This window comes from Cygnus olor, chromosome 14 (genome assembly GCF_009769625.2).
Source record: "Cygnus olor isolate bCygOlo1 chromosome 14, bCygOlo1.pri.v2, whole genome shotgun sequence".
In the NCBI taxonomy this organism is placed as follows: Eukaryota; Metazoa; Chordata; class Aves; order Anseriformes; family Anatidae; genus Cygnus; species Cygnus olor.
The window spans coordinates 1672301-1684925 of NC_049182.1; the positions used below are offsets into that span (position 1 = coordinate 1672301).

The 12625-nt window shown below is 48.7% G+C and overlaps 2 protein-coding genes across 3 annotated transcripts in view; one reads left to right on the forward strand and one right to left on the reverse strand.

Annotated features, from left to right (window-relative positions):
- Positions 1–4931, forward strand: part of SEPTIN8 (septin 8) — a 38267-nt gene extending 33336 nt beyond the window's left edge. Inside the window, exon 10 of the mRNA XM_040573953.1 lies at positions 882–4931. Within this exon, the coding sequence (XP_040429887.1) occupies positions 882–936 (55 nt within the window). The 3' untranslated portion in view covers positions 937–4931. The remainder of the gene's footprint in view (positions 1–881) is intronic.
- On the reverse strand, positions 3903–12446 carry CCNI2 (cyclin I family member 2). Of its 2 annotated transcripts, XM_040573957.1 has the most exons (8): positions 12325–12446; positions 10954–11103; positions 10284–10418; positions 9468–9542; positions 8133–8273; positions 6886–7116; positions 5789–6080; positions 3903–5690 (listed from the first exon to the last, which is right to left on the reverse strand). In XM_040573957.1, exons 2-8 carry the CDS (start codon positions 11065–11067, stop codon positions 5683–5685), a joined length of 996 nt encoding a protein of 331 aa, XP_040429891.1. In that variant the 5' UTR covers positions 11068–11103; positions 12325–12446; the 3' UTR covers positions 3903–5682. The 2 variants fall into 2 exon arrangements, with proteins under 2 accessions (XP_040429891.1, XP_040429890.1); XM_040573956.1 differs by having other exon boundaries at positions 3903–6080.
- Between the last annotated feature and the right edge of the window lie 179 nt (positions 12447–12625).

Here is a 12625-nt window from a genome sequence, read left to right on the forward strand (position 1 = left end):
GCTTGCACCTGCAGGGCGCTGACCAGGAGAGAAGCCGGGGCCGCGTTAGGGTCGCGTCACTTGGGCCTCTTAAGCTCTTGAAGGATGAGCCTGAAAATGGGACTTTGCAGCTGATGCCAACCGGTTTGTATGAAACGTTTCACAAACTTACCCATCCCAGTACTTTTTAAAGCCAAATCTTCTAGGAGGCCGGAGAAGAAGTGCATAGGGTGATGTACGTAGGTGAGTATTTTTCCATAGGAGCAAGGTTAAGATTGCACAAATATTGCTGAATGAACAAAGCCCCTAAAGATGCTCGCAAGGCCGTGAGAAATGTGAAATATTGTGTTTTTTATATAGAAACAATCCTGCAATGAGGTAGATACCGCTCAAGTTTTACAGTTTCAGAGCTGAAGCCCGGTGACTGAGGTCCCAGGCCATGCCCGTGCATTCAGAAAGCAGCCCCAAACCCGGCCTCGTTCCCTCGTCTCGTTTCCTTGGCTGTTGGATGAGGAGAACTGCGGAGCTGTGAGGGCTGGAACCTGGGAGCACGGGCACGGGACAGGCAGGCCGAGGTGCCTGCGGTCCGGGCCTGGCTGGAGCAGGCCGGGGACAGCGCACGGCCCCTTCCTGCCCCACTCCCTACAGCATGGGGTGTCTCAAATGCTCTGTCAGCAGTCTGCCCTCGTTAAAATTTCAAACCAGTCCCAACCACAATCTTGGCAGCCATGAAAGCTTCTCCAAGTTGTGATGGTTTCAGTCCCAAAGTCTCCTCCTGTGTACCCGGCCCTGCATGCTCCCGGGTGGCCTGCGTTACGTTTGCGCTTTGACCTTTTGTGCTGTCTCTACCTCCTGTAAATAACTGAAACTTAAACATTGATTCTCTTTTGTTCTTTCTGTAGCTTTTTTAGTCTTCCCAGCGCATGCTCCATAACAACAGGAAGACATGTTAATTAGAAGATTTATTAAGGCCAAAACATCTCATGCAGAAGAAATTAATTGGTGCTTTCACCTTTAAGCTTGCCATATATTGCACAGAAGAGATTACATAGCAAGGACTAAGATGCACTGTATCATTTGATTGGGAAAAGTTTGCTTGATCAGGTTTCTTGATAAAGGCGAAATCTGAGGTACTTGCCAAAAGATAAATTGCTAATTAATGCTGATGCATGGCTTGCACTGAAACCAAAACACTAATTTCGGGGTGAGAGCCTGGATGAGGCACTTAACACTGTGACTAAACTTCCCAAGGGAAGGGGAACGAAGTCGGGTTAGTGTGAGACAAGTTTTCAGCTTGCTGCTTGAGCTGCCACTGTAATGGGATTTTCATTTGTTCCTCTCCTTGGTCTGGTTTTGGGCTGTAACCTGAGAACCTCCTAACGCCCTTAACGCTTCAGCTGGACTCTGGCGTTTCTTAGCAATAACTCTTCTGTGTAGCTTTTTTTCTGTAGACTTACAGGCTTTACAACCTAAATCCCCAAGCCTCAATTTGTTTAGTTTTCTTAGGGCTGTAACCCGCGTGCCTCGCAATTAACCCCTCTCCCGAAGCTCCCTGCCCCCTGCGCACTCGCCCTTACTTCTTCGGTTACCGGCGCTCCTGCCTGGCCAGCCCGGACTCCTGCAGTTCCTGCTGGGATGTGCTGGGTAAGAACAGAACCATTCTAAAGGACAACTAAATGTAGTTTGTTAATGGAGGGGAAACGGTTTAAAGCTGGAGTCTCGGCATTCCAGGCTTTATGTTCTGCTTTTATAGCAGACCGACTTCCCCTTGCATAAATAACTTGTTTAAAAAAAGGAAGAAAAAAAAAAAAAAGCTTGATGTTTGTGTCCCAGGCTAACTCCTCAAAGGAACAGGGCAAGGCCCTAGTTTACCTTCATTTTAAACAAACTTGTAAATGAATCTCAGGAATGACCTGCTTGTACCAAAGTTGGGTTTAATAAAAATAGAACTGACATGTTTAACAAACATCTGTTAAACGCGTTTTGTACGCTAATTATATTCACTGGAAGAACACAGTGCTTTGTCCAAATTCACAATCCTCGCTGCCGTTCCAGCTTCCCTCTGTTAACCCTCTTGTCCCACGTGTGTGTTGGATGCACCCGTACGCCCAGGCCCTGGGCTGGCTGCTGCCCTATGCCACGGTTGGAGGTAACGCCTGGGCTCACGTGGTGTGCGGTGGGCGAGGAAGGCCACAAGTTGTAAATGTTTGATGAAGGAAACATTCATTTAGAACATCACTGAATTCTGAAAGGAAAATCACCAAAGCCTGCTGTTAGGCACACTTGAAATCTTCAGCTGCTCCCCTGATCTGCACCACGAAAGTTTTCATGTTGCTTTTTTTTTTTTTCATTTTAATTTTTTCCAAAAAATTTTTTTTCAAACCCGCAGCAGAGAAAGGCTGTCCCTCCACGCACCGTCCCTGCTGTGTGCGGCTGCTCTGAGGGGCGAGGAAAGGCGCTTGTGCCCAGCACGGGTGGGAAGGAGCCAGCACGGCGCTGTGTCCGCCTTGCCCTGGGAGCTGCTGGGGCCTCTGCAGTCGTAGCGAGGTTGTTCGAGGTTCATTTTCTCCCTGGTGGTGATCGTTGCAGGGTGATGGTAGGTGAGGGGATGAGGTCCTCCCGTTGCTTGCTGTGTTTCCAAACCACAGAGCCCAGGCAGGCAGCTGGGCTGTGTTTGCACCCCAGGGAGGGGGAGAAAACAGCCCTTCTACCAGGTCAAGGGAATTCACCTTAAGAGCTCTTTGGAAGTGCTCTGTAAATGTTCTCTGGAGTTTGACAGGGACTGAGTATTCCCCAAACAAACCTCACAAAACTGGCCCTCAGCACGTCAGGTGTTCACCAGCCGTTGCTGCGCTGGCTGAATCCAGCTCGTTCTGCCAGACCCTGGTGTGCGGCAGAATGATTGCGGGGCCGAGGGGCGAGCTCAGCTGCAGGTGGCGCAGGCTTGGGGGAGGGAACGACCTGTGTTTGTAGTGTGCATGCAACACACAATGCATGCAGACAGGCACTGAAACAGGAGATAGTCATCGTCTGTGAAACTTGGCCGGACAAAATGCTTGTTCTGTTCTGGCTCTCAGCTGGGGGCGTGCTGCGTTGGTCCTGTTACGGTAACTCGTCCGGAGAGTCAGTGAAAGGCTATAAACAGCCTCGGACTTGGTTCTCCCAGTGAGAAGGGCAAATGCTATCGTTCCGTTAAAAGAACGGTCCTGTTTGCAGCTGCAGCTTGTTCCTGGAGTTTGCAGGCTGTTCCCTAAGGCAGGAAGTTCAGTTCTGAACAGTGACAGCAACGCAAAGGTAAGAGGCACGGGGAGCTGAAAAGCAACGCTTTCGGCCTGCTGGGGCCAGGCCCCGCGAGTTAGTTCCTTTATCCTAACTCAGCACTGGGAGAAGTGTGGGCAGGACCTGTGCTACCAGAGAGAAGCAGCGTGCTGGGGAGCAGGCAGCCTCCAGCTGCGCTGTTCCCATTCCAGTTGGTCATCTTGCACCCCGACTGGGAATACAGGACTGTGCTGGGCCTCTCAGCACGGACTTCACCTTTCAGATGTAACTCCCCGTTAACGTGCACGCTTGACTGTGGCTCAGATTGCACTGCGGGGGTTTTGAAAAGCAGGCCTGTTGGTTTGTAACGTCTTACCCAGCATACGGGCGAGAAACTACGTATATAGGCTCAAAGCTGCGGTGAAAAACATTCCATAGGAGCTGCTGTGGTACGGAGGCATTAATTACTGCGTGCAGAATTTTTCTGCTGACATTTCCAGTGGTTAACGCGGCTGGCGAAGACGCTTGAGATATGGTAGGAAAAGGGATGGGAGGAAAAGCAGAACTAGACACGAGAACTAGACGCGCACCCCAGCTTCCTGCAGGGGCTGCTGTGGGCATCACCTTTTTGCTGGCCTCTTCGTGGAGCACACTGAGAACGTGCAGACTGAGATTATATTTTATTAAGTATACTACAAAAGACAACTTGCCTCCTTCAGAAAGTCGGGCAGTCAAGTCACAGTTTGATAGAAAAGGAAGGTGCCACACTGGGGGAGGAAAGAGCCCTACCACAAAGAGAAAACCTTCCCTGTGGGACGTAGGTAGGATTAATAAATAACGCATCGCAAGCACACCACTGCCCAGCTCCCGGCTGCAGGACACCCTGTAAACGTGTCAGCTCTGCAGAGGAGTGCTGAGCCCTGCTCCTGGGGCATCCCCCGGCGCGGGGCTGGGCTCCCCCCGCAGCACAGCACTCAGCGTGCGGTAGCTTTGACTTGCCTCGTGGGGACACCTTTGCTTTCAGTGCTGGTTCGAATCCCATCTGCTCAACGTGTCTCTTGCACCAAGTCTGTGATAGATGTTTCCTTCTGGAGCGCTTGGGCACTGCTTTCTTTGCAGTTTCAAAAGAAAAGCTTGACTTTCTCCCTGCACAAATACGATTCTTTCCTCAGGACCAGCTCTGGCAAAATCTAAATGTAAGACTTTGGAAAGCTGTTATCAGAGCTGCTCAGGACGTCACTCCTGCAAAGCTCGCAGTTCGGGACTTTCTCTCCTACCAGGTAAGAAGATGAGCCAAGGAAGGAAGGCCACAAAATTTCTTCCTGCACTGGTGAGCGCTGCTGCCAAGCAGTGTAAGGATTTCCTTGCTCCCTTCTTATCCCTACTCCCTGTTCATTTATCCGCTATCACTGAGACACCTGCTCAGCACGTGGCCTGTGCTGGGCTCCATGAGAGCCTTTCCTGTTCTGTGACAGACTTGCAGGTACGGTATTGTTACTCATACAGTACTGTCTGGGTTATGACTTCTAACTAGTACAACTAGCACCTGAAAATGCTGGCCTGTTGTGTAAAACACGTTAAAAAAAACATGTATTTTGAAAGAACGTGTAAGGCCATTTTTAAAAGTGCAAGAGAAGCTTAAACTGACCTTTGTAGATTGTAAAACTGCTTTGCTATAGAGATTAACAGTTAACGAATACTACTCTGGTAGTGGTAAGGAATTAGTTGAAGGCATTTTCCATTGTCCAGCTTGGTAAGACGGGAAAAAGAACCAGCCTGGATGGCACAGGCTGGGCAGTGCTGTCTGCGGCCAAGAAGTGATCTCCCACAGCTCCCGGGAACTTGGAGGGGGCCTTTAATGGCTCACCCGGGAAGGAGCACGGACCTCAAAACCCTTGGATCCAGGGTAAGGACTTAAGAAAAACTGAATGGTTTGGCTCACGGCCTTGTCACTATTAAATCAAAACCTTGGTCCTACCCGAGGACTATTCTTACAGAGCCAGCAGTGGGAGCTCCCCTTCCTTGAAAGCAGCTCCTGTTTCGCTCTGCCATGGGGCAAGTCACATTAGCTCCAATCAGAGAACGATGGAGTGTGCTGGATGACATAAATGTTTCATCTCTCGCACTCAATCACAGCAATCTTAAAAAATAAACTGAGGCATGTGGTGCTCTCTGGCACAGCTCATAGCCTTCTGCCAAGCTGATCCCTGAGTTGTGGGATTGTGACCGATCCCTCCCCAGCTTTCTGTATTCACATGATGTTAAAAATGAGGGGTAGCAAACACTGCTAGAAAATGCATAAATAGGAAAATAACACCATTTTGTCGTTATCCTCTGAAAGACACAGCAGTGCCCTTGCTCTGTTGTGTCTGTTGGTCTGTTTGCTGGGACCTACTGGTCCCACAGGCGCTGCTTCCAAGGCAGGGTGCTCTCCACTAGTCCCTTTCAGGTGCCTGCAAGGGAGGACAGGGGGAGCTGCCTTCTCCAGGCCTCAGCTGAGGGCAGAAGCCGCCCACGTGTCCCCTCCCACCGTCCACTCCCCCATCCTCACTGTACAGGTGGCTGAATCCATCATAGTAGTCATCTGTCTCCATGGCGTCGTCAGGAATTTGGGCTGGAGTAGATGTGAAAGGTGCTGAAACTGGCTGGCTTACGGCCACCCTCAACCTCGCTTGCTGGGAATGTTTCAATCCAGAAGGGTAAGGGCAGGCTAACCCTGCCTCGGGATGGCCCTGGATGGCTTGAGTGACGGGATAAAAAATATAAATGGCGTTGGATGGCTGCAAACGCATTAGCTCTCGATCCACGAACTCTTTGCAGTGAATGAATTCAGTACTGGTAACCTGTAAAGAAAGAATTTTTTTTTGGTAAGTTCATCATAAATTATTTTCTAGTCTGGTCTCTGTTCCTGTGACTGTAATTAGGGGGAGGGCAGGGACAGGCTGTATCGGACACCTCAACAGATGCGTATCAGCAATATGCATACTGACCCTGATGCAAAACGTTCAATCAGGAGCGCCTGAACCACTACACAAAAGGTGGGTGAGTGCTCCCTCTCCTTTTAGGAGGCTGTGACGTCCAGCAGGGACAGCAGACGGCTGCTTATTTCAAAGTCAAAGTCACAAAATGAGTTGATGGTAAGCTGCCGACCTGGGACATTTGCCTTCTAAACCTATGCTCTTAAAAAGCACGTGTTTTATGAAGCTGGAGAAAAGTTTCCAAAAAAAAAACACAACAGAGCTTGCCTTTTGTATGTATCGTTAGAAGCTAAATTGATTAGATTTTAAAAGCAAGGTAACTGCTTTTAGAAGTTCTCACCATCTTCAGTGGGCAGCTGGGGACACAGCGTGTGGGCAGCTTTGTAGGTGCTTTCGGCCACTTCAGGATGGGAGAATCTCCTTGGTCAGGGGGCAGGGAGCTATCTGGGGCCAAGCTCTTTTGGAGACCTCCTTTCCCTGCCAAAGGGAAGGCCCCAGCCCTTAACAGTTTCATTCCTCCTTCTGTTAGCACTAGCAAAGCCAGAACACGGACACAGGCTTCTCAGAAATCTGCTGAAGTGCAATGTGGATCGTAAATACACGTGCACTTTATTTATTTATTGGTGTCCCGGCCTCGAGGTTTGCAACCAAAGGCCATTTTGATTCCTACCTGTGCTTTTTTTAGCAGATCAGTAATAACAGGAAACCAATCAGGAGTCAGCCTCTCCAACTCTAAGGTGATGATCACCAAGGCCAATGTGGAGCCCTTAAACTGCACTAGTTGGTGGCACGCCATACAGTGCTGTAGCTGTTTGGTCAAGAATGCAACGTGGCGGGAAGGATTCGTCTGAGGCTGCCCATTTAGTAGATGGGGCCAGCTGGACATCACCATGGCATGGAACTGGAGAGAAGAAAATATATATATATATATTTAAAAAAAAAAAGCAGAGGTCAGTGAACTTTGTATGTTTTCGTATGTTATCAACCAGACGTACAGACTAATTTCATCTCGTATCAGGAATCCAAGAGGGTTTCCCCCCATCCCCACCCTTTTTTTTTGTGTTTTGTGTTTGTACTTGCCAACCACTGAACTGTTTTTGAGCTTATAATGAATGTAAAAGGTCTGTGTTTCCTAACAATTTCTGAAGTTTCTACGTTATCCAGATTGCTATCTTGGAGATTTAGTTCAGACCAGCAGATATGAGTAGAGTAAAACCAATAACCATGTACTCTGAATTTAGTGAGGAAACAAGCACCTAAGAAAGGCAGTTTTTACAATCAGCAGCCTAAGATGGCTTAATATTTGCACATAACCTTATAAAAGGGATCCAGGATGTTTGTATGACATGATTTTTGCCTTACTAGCACATGATCGTTTCTTGAAGACAAAGTTTAATTGTTTCTATCAAATATTTAGTAACTGCAATGTGAACTAAGTGCCAGATTGGGGTGGTCTAATTGCATAAAACAAGGGTGAATTATCAGTGGGATGAAAAGGAAAATGGTTTAAGAAAAACCTGTGTGTGAAATGTAGCAAAACTGACAGCTTTCTATGTACAGTATTAATAGAACGGAAATAGTTAGAAATATTTTTGCAGTGTGTATTTAAAAAAAATAAAAATGGCGTATAGTTGTGCAGTATGAGAATCTTTTTAATGTCCGTTTTAGTTGTCCTTTAAAGATGGGAGTAAATTTTTTGAGCAAAATGAAAGGTTTTAAATAGCAGTTAATTTAAAAAAAATAAATAAAAATCACTGTAGCATTCATCAAAAGGCTTGCAGATAGCTAAGAGCTGGCAGTTTGCAAAGCATCGGGGGAAGGATGTGTGGGTGTGTACGTGCGTGCATACGTGTTTTCTAGTATTATTTGATAAGCTGTTTCTTTAAACAAGAAAAAATTGCAAAACTTAGTGCTTACAATGTTTAAGAAATCCATTGGTGTTGCTGTGTAAAGATCCCAGTGAAGCTTATCTAGTATAATTCTTTCCATTCTCAAGATCTCAGCTGGAGAGCGTTTACAACCACTCTGCACTGCGAGCATCTTCACCGATGGTATTACCTGTAAAAAAAAATAAAAATAAAGAAGCCACCTTCCTACACAGCGCTGTGTGCATTTCTCTGTGTTGTGAAGGGCTCTAACAACTCTGTACCCATCCCAAAGTGCTACGCAGCCCGCTCGTTCAGGAGAGCACTCTCCTCAGGTAGCTCACAATAAATGAGGACTGGCCTGTACTCACCACAGGGCAGCCGGCTCCAACCCCAGGCCTACAGCAAGAACGATGCTGTTCGCCTCCTGAAGGCTGCATCAGTGATGCACGTTCCCTGCTACCAGTCTCATTAGCTTTGCTCCCCTGACAAGCTAGGAGGAGGCTTCCTGTTTTACAGAGCCTTTTGTAGTTGTCTTGTTTCCTGTGGTCATTGACTCAGCTTCTCCTTTTTAGCTGAGGGGAAAAGAATAACCTCGCCATGATACATCTTAAAAAGGCTACGATGAGCATTTCGCTACAGCAGAGGAATTTGAAGAGAAGCGCGTCTGACTCCAGTGCCTCGGTTTTCTGTTCTTTTTCGAAACAGAATGAAGGAAAGAGGAGAAATACACTCTGAAATGCTTTTCAAGGTCTGTTTGGTTCATGTTTATAAGTGTCTGAAGAAGCCTATCAGTGCGTTTCTGCCATGAGAGATTTTAGCTAGATGCACTGGATGATTATCCCTTGTAATCTCACGCTTCCATGGGTATTTGCTGATTTTACGTGCCCACCTTGAGGTGCAGACCTCAATCATTTCCTCACCAAGTTCAGTAACTAGTTTTGACTCCAAGCAAACTCATCCATTTTAAACTTCCTCTGAAGAACCTCTGCTTTGTCTTGCCTACCATACCCTCCCAGGACCTATCACAGGAGAATTAGAGCACTTTGATGTTGTGCACACAGAGCTGTGCATGTATGTCTTGACTGTCCCCCTAGACTAAGTTTTACTGCGAGCTGTGGATTCTGATGAGAAGAGAGGTTTAAGTGCAGGAGGGAAATGCATCCACTACATAAGCAAATACAAGCCCTTCATCCATAAAGGTCACAACTCTTCCACGCACTGGTGAAACAGGACTGAAAATGTTACTGCCACCCCTTAAGGCCTGCTTAGGGTAAACAAACTCAGACTTCCTCGTTATGTCCAAGTCGTCAAAAGACCTGGAAACACAAATAACCTTGAACAAACGAGATGAGTTTAGAGTATTTGAAATTATAAATATACAGACCTCATCTTCTTCGTTGGTTTTTGCTGCAAGGACAAGGCAGGAAATTGCTATGCACTGCAGATATTTTAATTGGGCCTGAAGGGAGAAAAAGAAAACACTGGGTAAAGAAGATAGTCTTGGGAGAAATAATTGTCATTCAACTGCAGACGCACAAGTTTCAAATTTTCATTTAAGTTACAGCTGTTTCTGAATTAGTTTAGCTGCAGTAAGATTCATTTGAAGCCAAAAATAGATCAAGGAAATCCAAAGTGAAACAAAATAAATCCTCTTAGTGGTGCAATGTTTATTCACGTATCCCACGGTTTTAGATGACACTACGCAACAGTGTTTACAATGCAGCGCTCCTCCTCTTCTTAACAAAGACATTAATATGCTTTTGTCAAGTGCCAGTATAGATCTGACCAGAATTAAGAGCTCCAAGGCTCAGTTCAATTCCTAACTTTGCTGTTGCTTGAACTGTGGAAAAAGCTGGCCCCACAGTTTGGCTAAGAGTAGTGATTTCAAAACTAACACACTAGAAGTGGTAATGCGAATGTTTTCTGTTTAGCAGAGACAACCACTGACACATGAGTTCTTTATACTTACGGCAGCATTTGGACTGCAGGTCACACAAACTTCTGCTGAGGACTGTGAATCAGCAGAACCTCGGCAAACACTCGAGTTTGTACGTATGCCTAAAACATCCCCCCGTGAAGACCCTGACTGCTCCCTAAATGTGCTGCCAAGCGCGGTACCTGCTTTACGTATAAACTGATGACGTACTCCTTACATCTGCAGTCAGTAACCTAACCAGACAAAAACTGACAGATTCTCTACCTTTACCGATGCCAGTAACCGGTTAAGGATGCTGATGGCTAAGGCGAATGTTTCAGGGTAGAACTGGAACCGAGAGCTGATTTCTGCAATCCAGAGAACTGTTTTCTCGTAACATGACAGAGAGATATCCGTACCCTGAGGGGAAGAAAAAGTCAGAAATAAAAAAGATAGTTAGTGCTTTGATGATTTTGTTAACATATCTCCAAAGGAAGACTCAAATCATTCTAAGCGCCCTAATTAACATTTCAGATGTCTCAAGGCTTGAAGTGAAGAAAGTTGCCCTCTGTGTCTGCAGAGCAAGGGAAAGGGCAAACGTTGGCGTGATTTAAAGCACTCCTCCACCTTGCCCAGCCAGCCAGGCTCTAGCTGCACTTACAGGCACTTTGTACTGGAATTTTACTGGAGGGCTGGATGGGGCAGCACACAGCTCTCCCCTTGCACAATGCATACGAACCTCCAAGCCCAGCTCTGATGAATAAGGTGCTGAGTGTGCTCATTATTTCCCTCTCCGGAGAACGTTGAAGCCCCTGCTGCAGCACATGTTGCATTCAAACACCCTCAACGGGGAGAAAGGCATGAGTCAAGGGCAGGTTCTGATTTACTCTACCAGATTTTTTAACAGCCCTTGAATTTGCTCAGCCTTGGGATCACAGAGGTCAGGAGAGAATACCTTCAGGGTGAGACGGTGGAAAACTGGCACTTTCCAAATCCTAGTCTCTCTGGCTAAGGCACTTTCCAGGAAGCAGGCAAGTCTCGAGCTCTCTGGAGGTCCAGGGCACTTCATAGCAACTCTTTGAGCCAGTTTCCCAGGCGGGAGCCGCTGTCAAAACCAAGAGAAGGATTATAAAGCCATGTCCCAGCTCCTCGTGATAGGAACGATTTCCTCTCAAGATGCTTGTCCAATGCTGAGAATGAGACAGGAGCAGCCATACAACTTGTGTGTTTGCTGATAAGCAAAGAACAAATCTGGCATACATTTTCCCAGGGGGAAGCTGATGATGGGAGAAAACGTGTCAGATAGCTAAACAGTGCAGTCTCGCTTTCTGACTCTCGTGTTGTGTAAAAGCTTCCTTGAGCCATCCTGGGTCGAGCAGCGCGTATTACTCCGTTCACTGCCTCATACATTCAGCTCCCCATTTGCGGGGTTAAGTTGCAACCTGTTAGCTGCAGATCCCAAGTTTCTGGCAAATAGAGGCCTGTTGTTTCTACGAAAAAGCATCCGAGATGATTGTTCTTCGGAGATTTTTTTATTTCCCAATTAACACTTCTCCTTAAAGCAATCTAATCTTTCTCTGTTACGGCGGAAGACATGCAACAGCTTTGGGAACACCACTCTCCAGACTGTGTACGTACTTACATGCAGTAAATGTCTACGAATACTACCACCTAAAAGATAAACACTGAGGATGTCTCAGCCTGAAACAGCAGTTCAGGGCCTATCTCATATTCCAGTCTTTAACAGGAAAAGAAAGAAGAAAAAAAAAAAGGGGGAAACAAAAAAAGATGTTACTAGATCTACGATTTCTGCTTTTCTTTGTAAACATAGCGGTGGGTAAGGGCTTCCACACCAGCGCTTGTGGGACCTTCAAGCTATTATTTCTCAAGTAATTTCTCATTCTCTCTCGAGCCCCATGAAACACCCCGCACTGACACGAACCCTCCGGAAGCTATCCTGCTCTCCTAGAGCCGCTGTCCCACGACGTGCGCGTTTCCCCGCACGCCGTTCGGCTTTCGCTGCCCCGGCATCCCGAAGAGCAGCCGAGCCCGGACACCTTCAGCGGAGGGCGAGCCGCGACAGCTTCACCCGGGGGGGGGCGCGATGCCGAGCTCCCCCTCAGGCAGCACCACCACCACCACGACGTTAACCAAAGGCTTCCCCCTGCGAGGCAACCGCCGCCCCCCCGGGAGCACCGCCGCGCCCCTCCCGCCTCTTACGGCCCCGGGGCCGGGAGCCCGGGGGGGGATCCGGGACCACCGTGGGGGGAGGGGGGGTGTGCCGAGCCCCGGGCCGGGGGCAGCGCGGTGCCCGCCCCGTCCTTACCCGCCCGGCTGGGCCGCGCCGCGGGGGGGGCTCCGTGTGCGGCGGGGCATGGGGCCGCCGGCGGGGCCCCGCCGCCCGAGCAGCTCCGCGGGGCTCCGCGGGGCTCCGCCGGGCGCCGGGCGGGGCCGCCCCGCCCCGCCCCGCCCCGCCCCGCCCTCGGGCTCGGGCTCGGGCTCGGGCTCGGCGGCTGCGCGCGGCCCCGGGCCGGCCCCCCCCGGCCTGAGGGGGGCGCGGGGGCGGCCGCCGGGCCCCGAGGCGGGGCCGAGGCCGGAGCAGGGGCCGGGAGCAGGCCGCGCCCCGC